This window comes from Lasioglossum baleicum, chromosome 1 (genome assembly GCF_051020765.1).
Source record: "Lasioglossum baleicum chromosome 1, iyLasBale1, whole genome shotgun sequence".
NCBI classification, from domain to species: domain Eukaryota; kingdom Metazoa; phylum Arthropoda; class Insecta; order Hymenoptera; family Halictidae; genus Lasioglossum; species Lasioglossum baleicum.
In genome coordinates this window covers 1681376-1690568 of record NC_134929.1, presented here as the reverse complement: position 1 = coordinate 1690568, position 9193 = coordinate 1681376, and the positions used below count along the sequence as shown (strand labels likewise).

Sequence of the window (9193 nt, the reverse complement as noted above, 5' to 3'; positions counted from 1 at the left end):
AAAGATGATAGGAAATTGACAGGAAATGAATTCGGAATATTACAATAAGTTAAACTGTATTTATAGCACTTTAAACTACAAAATTGTCGGTGAATTTGTAAATGAAAGAAGACAGCAATGTAACAAGAATAATAAATGAGAACTCAGTGAACACGTGTGGGTTTTTTTTCGAGAACAGCTGATCGCGTGAACTGACGAAAAAAGGGCGGTTTCAGCTGTTCGTCCCTCTCTTTTATTGGCTCTATCCTTCTGGAATATTCGTCACGCGTCATGCTTCCGGGTGAGCATTCGCGAGCATTCCCGAAGGATCGAGAATGGGCTTCGACCAATCAGGCGGTCGATCGCGTGCCCACGCAATTTCCGCACGCCGCTAGTTGGTCGATCGCTTGGCGGGCTCGCGCCACTCACTTGGCGGGAGCGTGCAGTGTCGCGCGGCCAATATGGCGCTGGCACGCGCCAATCTCAAACATACCGCCCGCCTCGACTGGTCGACTTTTCGCGCGTGACGTGGTAAACGGGATCTTTACAATGGCGAAAGTAATGTGAATCTTCCAGCTAAGTATGAACAAGTGGAACAATGAGTGAGATGACGTGACAGCGAATGAAAATCGAGGACTGTTTAGAATGAACGCGCGTGACGTCACGGAAGGCTCCGTCGCTAAGTTGCGCCTGCGCGGATGAGTGAATCGCGTACTACGCGGTTGTACTCGGCAAGAACACGTGGCACGTGAATGAACGCGATCATCGATCATTCGTATCGATCGGCAGAACGACGAGTTTGTGAATTGGCCTGGTGAATTCGGATGTTGCTGTGGCCACCTTGACCACTCGAACCTTGCCGTCTGTCCCTGGGTGAGCTTCCGTGACTCGTGCGAGGAGCCAACGTGAAGGAGGTGTCTGTTCTCCGACGATGATGCAGAGTCGACCGGGCGAGATGTTCTCCTTGGTTTGACGCCATTTCGTTCGCGAGGTGAGCGCATGAAGGTACTCGCGCTTCCATCTGGCCCAAAATTGGTCTCTCATTTTAGAAATCAGCTGCCATCGGGTGAGGCGGTTGGTTCCCTCATCGAGCAGCGACGGTTCCGGGAGCGCCTGCAAAGCCGAACCTACAAGGAAATGACCTGGTGTTAGTGCCGTCAAATCTGCTGGGTCGTCGGATAACGCAGCTAGTGGCCTTGAATTTAGGCAGGCCTCCACTTGAGCTAGCAGTGTGGTCATCTCTTCAAACGTAAGTTTGGTTTCTCCAATGGTCCGTCGTAGGTGGTATTTAGTGGACTTGACTGCTGCCTCCCATAGGCCGCCAAAATGTGGTGCAGCTGGAGGGTTGAAGTGCCACTCGGTCCGCAAGGTGCTCATCTGGTCCCTGAGGCTGCGGTTTTCCTGACTGTTGGCAGTGAAAAGGCGCCGCAGCTCCCGGTCGGCTCCAAGGAAGTTCGTCCCACAGTCGCTGTACAAATGCGCACAAATACCACGACGTGAGACAAATCTGCGGAATGCAGCCAAGAAGGCCTCGGAAGTATAGTCTGACACGACTTCCAAGTGGACTGCTTTGGTCACCATGCAGACGAACACAGCGAAGAAGCCTTTGTAAGCCTTGTGACCTCGACCTGATGTCGTCCTCAGCCAAATTGGGCCGGCGTAGTCTACCCCCGTAGAGTGAAAGGGGCGTGCTGGAGTGACGCGATGCGTGGGTAGATCTGCCATCAGTTGCTGTGCGGGTTCCGCCCGCCATCGCAAGCAGGTTACGCACTTGCGGATGGCCTTCTTTACGATGGATCGCCCTGTTGGAATCCAAAATCGTTGTCTGATGGCTCCTAACGTCGCTTGGACTCCCCCATGCATGGTACTCCTATGAATGAAATCTACGATTAACTGGGTGAGATGAGATTGTGGGGGAAGGATTATAGGATGGGTTTCATCAGGGTTAAGCGGGGCTTTGCCCAATCGTCCTCCGACTCTCATCAAGTTATGCTTATCCAGGGATGGAACTAGTGGTGCTAGACTGCTTTTCTGCGATAAGCTTTGGTTCTGCGTCAACATTGAGACTTCCTTGCCGAAGGCCATCCTCTGAACTGCGTGGATCCACCCTCTCTCAGCATTGATAAGTTCTGCTGTTGTCAGAACTGTAGGCTGACCGCTCGGGAACGAGTCAGTATTGGTAAGTGTGTGCGATGGTCGGTCTCGGAATCGACTAAGCCATCTCCGGCACCATGCAGTGACTCGGAGCAGCCTGGTGTAGGAGGAGAAGCGCTGCAAAGTCTCATTCTCTTCCTCTTCTTTTGCAGCTCCTGTGACAACAGCCACGATGGGCTCTCGCTGTTCCGGCAAATTCTCTTGCGCGACGGGTGCCGAAGAAGCAAGGTTGGCATCGCAATGCAGGAACTCGGGCCCCTTCCACCACAATGTCCAAGAGAGCAATTGTGACGGGGAAAGTCCTCTCGAAGCACAGTCCGCTGGATTTTTGACTCCTGCAATGTGATGCCATTGTGCTTCGGGGACCCTTCGTTGGATGTCGGCCACCCTGTTGGCCACGTAGGTCCTCCATCGGGATGGATGGCCTTGAATCCACCCCAATGCTACCGTGGAGTCGGACCAAAGGTGAACTTCTGTTTTGTCCATGTGCAGTGTTGTCGTGATGTGTTGTGTCAACCGAGCGAGAAGGTGCGCTGCACAGAGCTCTAAGCGGGGCAGTGAGACTTGTTGCAGTGGTGCAACTTTGCTCTTAGCAGCGATAAGTGTCAGTGTCCATCGGTTGTCCTCGGTTTTCATTCTCAGGTACACGACTGCCCCATATGCTCGTTCCGAGGCGTCGGCGAACCCATGGAACTCCCTCTGTTCATTGCGGAAGTTCTGAAACAGAGGTCGGGGCAACCTTACCATCTCCAGCTGCTTCAATTCTGCACAGAATGTTCGCCAGTCGTTGTCCAATGCTGCAGGAAGTGGGTCGTCCCAGCCTATTCCCAGCAACCACGTTGATTGAATGGTGATTTTTGCTCGGACGATGACTGGGGTTAGCCATCCCAATGGATCGAACAACTGGGCTGCCTTGGATACCACACTCCTTTTTGTCGTAGGTTGGACGTCGGTGTCGGTGATCGTGAACCTGAAACTGTCATCGTGAGGTGACCACAGGAGACCGAGAGCCGAGTGTATTGAGTCAGTCCACGTTTTTGACTCCGGTTGACCTTCCAACGGTGATGAAGGTTGGCTTTGTGACAGTTGTATTGTAACTTTACGGAGCTCAGCCGTGTTGGATGCCCACTTCTGTAATATGAAGCCGCCCGCCTTGCACAACTGCTGCAATTGGAGTGCTGTTTCCTTCAAGGCGTGGATCGTGTCGGCTCCAGTGAGAATATCGTCGACATAGGAGTCGTGTCGGAGTGCTCGTGCTGCGATGGGATACTGGCTGCCTTCATCTTCTGCCAGCTGGTGCAACGTCCTGACTGCGAGGAATGGAGCACAAGACAAGCCGTAAGTGACAGTGTTTAAACAATATTCTCTCACTTCTTCTGACTCGTTGTCTCTCCATAGGATCCTTTGGAAGTTGCGGTCCTCCGGGTGCACCAGGATTTGTCGGTACATCTTTATGATGTCAGCTGTCACCACGTATTTGTGTTTGCGCCATCGCAGCAGGACGTCCGCAAGAAGTGGCAGCAGATTTGGTCCCACGTGAAGGCAGTCGTTAAGAGATTGCTGAGATGCCTCGGACCAGGAGCCATTGAACACCACCCTCAGTTTTGTTGTGGTACTGCTGGGCTTCAATACTCCATGATGCGGTAGATAGTGTGCAGGTTGCTCGGTTGACGGCGGGTTTACCAAGGTCATGTGTCCTAGTTCCTCGTATTGAGAGATGAAGTCACTGTAGAGGCTCTTGAGTGCTTCATCTCTTTTAAATTTCTGTTCCATCCTTTTTAGAGAGTGCCAGGATGCTGTTCTCGACCCTGAAGTGATGGGACCTCGTGATTTGAAAGGGAGCCTCACTTGATAGCGACCCTCAGGAGTGCGTGAGTGAGACGATGCGAAGAAGTTCTCGCACTCCATCTCCTCCGCTGTTCGAGTCGCGTGCGGGTCCCGGAGTTCTTCTTGCTCCCAGAACCTCCGTACTACCGTGCTTAGGGAGTCCCCAACAAGCACTTGGTGCACTCGGGCGTGCGTGGTTGTGGTGGTGACTCCAGCCCTTCCGGTGACGATCCAGCCAAAAATGGTTTGTTGGCCGACGGGCTCGTTTGGCGCGCCCTTCCGTATTCCCTCTCGAATTATTGCTGTGTAGACGTCAGCTCCCAACAGGACTTCAATGGGCGTTACTGTTGCAGGAGCGGGATCAGCCAGTTTCAACCCCTTTAAATGGTTCCAGGGTCGATTTGGCGTGGAACAGCCAAGATTGTAGCTCGTGAGTTTTGGGAGCACGATGGCCGAGACCTTGATCGTTTCATCGTTTGTGAATGAAGAAACGTCCAAGTTAACACGTCCGCGAGCCTTGGCGAGCCGCTGTCCCCCGACACCGTAAATATCCACTGTGGACGTCGCTCGAGCGAGCTGCAGTCGTTGCGCCAGCCCTTCTGTCACCATCGATATTTCGGAGCCCTGGTCGATGAGGGCACGCACTTCCTGCTGTCTGCCGTGGCGATCTGCAACTAGAATGATAGCCGATGCTAGCAGTATCTTGCCCTCTACATTGCGACAGTCCTGTATGTGGTGAGCCGTTGTTGTCTGCCGAGAGCCATCTCTGTAGGCATCATGAAGCGTGGAATGATGTCTCTCTCCGCATGTCAGGCAGCTCCTGGTGGACGGGCAAGTTGCGACCTGGTGTCTGCCGAGACAATTGCAGCAGAGACGGATCTTCTCCACTTGCCCTCTTCGTTCTGCTGGCGGGAGTGCCTTGTACTTGGGGCACTGCATAAGGTAATGCTTCTCGCTACACATGATGCAAGCTGGCCTTTGGCTCTGATTCGCGTGATTGCTCCTCACTGTGCGCGTTGGCCCCTTAGGCTTCGAAGATCCCTGGCTGGAGCGGGCCTCGTGGTGATTGAGCTGATTGCTGCTGTTGCTGCTGTGAGCGGGAGGCGAGGACGAGAGCTTGGTTGACGCCTCCAACTGGTGCCGTCTCTTTATCAGAAATTCCTTCAATGATGAGAAGGACGGGGGATCGGTACTGCCAGCAATTCTTTCCTCCCACTTGTCACGCGTCACAGGGTCGAGGAGCTTGACGACGGAATAGACAAACCAATCTTCTGTCTTGGTGATTGGTCGTCCCAAGCCTTCCAACGTATTTATTACGGAGAAAACACCCTTTTGCACGTTGATGATCTCTTGCGCCGAACTTTCTCTCATCGCGGGCAGGGAGGCGAGCTTGTCTAGGCACGATCGCACCAGTATTCTTTTATTTTCATATTGCTCCCGCAGGATTGCCCATGCACGATCGTAGTTTTCACCAGTGGTTGGGAGATCCCTGATCAGATCTGCGGCTTCTCCGTGGAGACTGCTTTTCAGGTATTGCAGCCGGTCCACAGCGCCCAAACTCTTATTCCGTTCGACAATGGATTTGAACAGATCTTTGAATGATGGCCACTCCACGTACGCTCCAGCGAACTCGGGTAGCTGCATCCTGGGCAGCGGCGCCGATCCAGGGTCCTTTTCCTCCTTGGATGAAGCTGCAGCACTCCTTTTCGTCGTACTGGAGCCGCCTTCGCCGAATTGATTCGCCAGGTCAAGTAACCGACCCCTTTGCTCCATGTATGCTTCTTCTACCGCATCAGCATACTCCATTTTTACGTAGTCGCTGCCCTTTATCGCGTCCATGTGGCGGAACGCTAATATGTCGTGGTTTTTTTGGAACAGCGACCAGTACTCTTCGAGGCGTTGCAACCTGGATTTGACATCGCCTCCTGTCATCTTGGCCTGCGAGATGGTCTTCCTAAAGTTCTCGGTTATTCTGCTTATCTTCCTTCCTATTTCGCTCTGCTTGGAGAGCAGTTCTTCGACGGAGAATTCCATATTGGTTCGAAACTGGGTCGATGGATGGATTTCTCAGCAACAGAACACGATTTCACCACTGGCACTATTGTAAGTATCCGGCTCGAAGGACCAGAAATGTGATGGATGCGGTCTTGCTCGACCAAGGAATGATCAGTGATGATTGGACTGAAAGGGTGAAACGAAATGGAATCTATGGAAGTGTGATGTGAACGAGTGATTGAATGAAAGGAGTGATTGTAACGGATGAATTTGGATGAAAGATGATAGGAAATTGACAGGAAATGAATTCGGAATATTACAATAAGTTAAACTGTATTTATAGCACTTTAAACTACAAAATTGTCGGTGAATTTGTAAATGAAAGAAGACAGCAATGTAACAAGAATAATAAATGAGAAGTCAGTGAACACGTGTGGGTTTTTTTTTCGAGAACAGCTGATCGCGTGAACTGACGAAAAAAGGGCGGTTTCAGCTGTTCGTCCCTCTCTTTTATTGGCTCTATCCTTCTGGAATATTCGTCACGCGTCATGCTTCCGGGTGAGCATTCGCGAGCATTCCCGAAGGATCGAGAATGGGCTTCGACCAATCAGGCGGTCGATCGCGTGCCCACGCAATTTCCGCACGCCGCTAGTTGGTCGATCGCTTGGCGGGCTCGCGCCACTCACTTGGCGGGAGCGTGCAGTGTCGCGCGGCCAATATGGCGCTGGCACGCGCCAATCTCAAACACAGTTAGAGACCGAAAATCGTGAAAATCTGAAATTTTTACCATCTTTAAACGTTTTGATTTTGACGAAATTTTCAGAATATGTTTAATTGACACAGATCTACGAAACGTACTTTTTAAATTTTCAATATAAGCCCACACATACATAAAAAAGTTGTAAAAAGCAATTTTTCGTATTTTTTCTACAATTTCGATTAATTGCAATTTTTGAAAAAAAAATTTTTTCACATCCTGTAGTAAACTAATTGCTTTAGCTTCCCAAAAAGGTTCAAATCGTATAGTACAATATAAAAAAAATTTTCGTCTTTTTTAGCGCGAGTCCGGATATTAATCCGAGTTACTGTATGTTCCTACTAATAGGCCTGCAATGTGCAGGCACGCTAGAGTATTCGAACCAAGTTCAGTGCGAGTGCGGGCACTCGACGCGGGTCGACATATGTGTTATTTTTAATTATATATTTTTTTATACTATTTAGATGTTGGAGAAACGATTACTGCGCGTGGTGCGCAATGATCTGTATCGGCGGCAGCTGTTAGGGGACGAACGAGCCTTCGGCCATTGGGGGGGACGAAGCTTCGGCCGTGGGGGCATTCGAGGCTTTGGCCGTGGCAGCGGCGGGAGGGGCAGAGAGGGCCCAATTTATAATTATTTTAATTTACAACCAATGTAATTTTAAGTAATAGTTTTACATCAGAATAACTTTTTCATGAATGGTCCAAACAACTTCAATTTCTCTGTAAAGCTAGAAGAATTTGTTTAAAAAATGCATCTGGTCAGAATTGCGAAGAACAATAGTAAAAATTGATATTGTTGCGAAGGCTTCGGCGTGGTCTTGCCGGAGAACACATAATAATAATAAACGAAACTATAACTTTATTAAATGTACAATAGAAGGAGAACAATCGATAATGTGTGCTTTCGTCTCAATCACTCGAGAGGATCTAACATCTCTCTTCTTCTTATCAACAAACTCGTTGTCCGGATACCGCAATATCGATCTGACAGGCGACTTCACTCGATCTCTGTGATAACTTCAGAATATCACAGGGGAAAGGCAACTTCATCGTAACATTACTCCCCCTTTCGAAGAAAGCGGGCGTCCCGTCCGCGACTAGGTTCACCTCTGTAGATGTTTCAACCTTCACGCTTCTAATTAACCAGCATCTTCAATACGTAGTCGTTAACCTTTTCACGTCAGAATGACAGCTCCCTGACATGTCAACCACTGTCTGAAAAGTCAATAATCGAAAACTTAAGTGATTTACCCTGGTGGCCTCAGTCAGACAGTAAACGTCCCGACATTTGTCCTCTGTCTCAGGGGAAAAACCACCCAAAAACCCTGAGCAGGACGTTGATAGGAGGGATTAATAATTCTTTAATGAAGCTACTCCGCCCACTCCTCGCAGTAATGTTACGATGAAGTTGCCTTTCCTTTGCCTCATAAATTCAAGCATTGTAACGTGCGAGTCTATTTACATGAACAATCTTTGGCTTCGCTTTAGGTGAGCGAATTATACGAAAGATTAATTCATTTAACCGATCCTTTATTACATACGGTCCTTCCCAGTCAGATTGGAGTTTCGGACACCGGCCTCTTGTACGCCGTGGATTGAATAACCATACCTTGTCTCCCGTTTTAAATGAAACTGAATTCGCGTGAACATCGTACCAAGACTTCATTTTGTCACTACTAATCTTCATCCGTTGACGCACAAAATCATGGATTTTCAAGATCTTAGCCCTCGTTTCTTCGATGTAAGTTCCTTCTTCCTTCTTCTCAGAAGCGTAGTTACTTCCTCTCAGGAGATCCAAAGGAAGTCGTAATTCTCGACCCATGAGAACCATTGCCGGAGTATTTCTGGTTACCTCATGTTGAGACGTCCGATATGCTAGAAGGAACGTCGGTATCCATTCATCCCAGTCTTTTTGATGTTCTGAAACAAACTGTGTTAGATACTGCAATAAAATTCGAATCATCCTTTCAACGAGTCCATCCGATTGGGGATGTAGGGGCGTCGTCCTTGTCTTTTTAATTCCAAGCATCCTCATCAATTCCTTGAAAACATTAGATTCGAAATTCCGACCCTGATCTGAATGCAGTTCCAGTGGTACACCATGACGGTTTATTATATCCGTTAAAAGGGTCTTCGCTATGGTTGTTGCTCTTTGATTCGGAAGCGGAACCACTTCCGGCCACTTCGAGAAATAATCTACGACGACAAGGGCATATTTGTTTCCGGTCGTAGATTTTGGTAGAGGTCCTACAATATCCAGTGCAATTCGTTCAAAAGGGGCTCCAACATTGTAAATCTTCAAAGCGCCCTTCCCTTTCTCTCTAGGACCCTTCTTCGCCACGCAGCTATCACAACGACGGCACCATTCCTCAACTTCCCGACGATGATCAGGCCAGAAAAACCTTTGCCGAATCTTAGCAAGTGTTTTGCGAATTCCGAAATGTCCTCCCCATGGGGCGTTATGACACTCCCGTAACA

General features: G+C 49.4%; 1 protein-coding gene across 1 annotated transcript; it reads right to left on the bottom strand.

Moving 5' to 3' along the window:
* Positions 1-741: 741 nt before the first annotated feature.
* LOC143207250 (uncharacterized) lies at positions 742-5994 on the bottom strand. The gene has a single exon (XM_076420467.1). It carries the CDS (start codon positions 5992-5994, stop codon positions 742-744), a length of 5253 nt encoding a protein of 1750 aa, XP_076276582.1.
* Positions 5995-9193: the final 3199 nt, after the last annotated feature.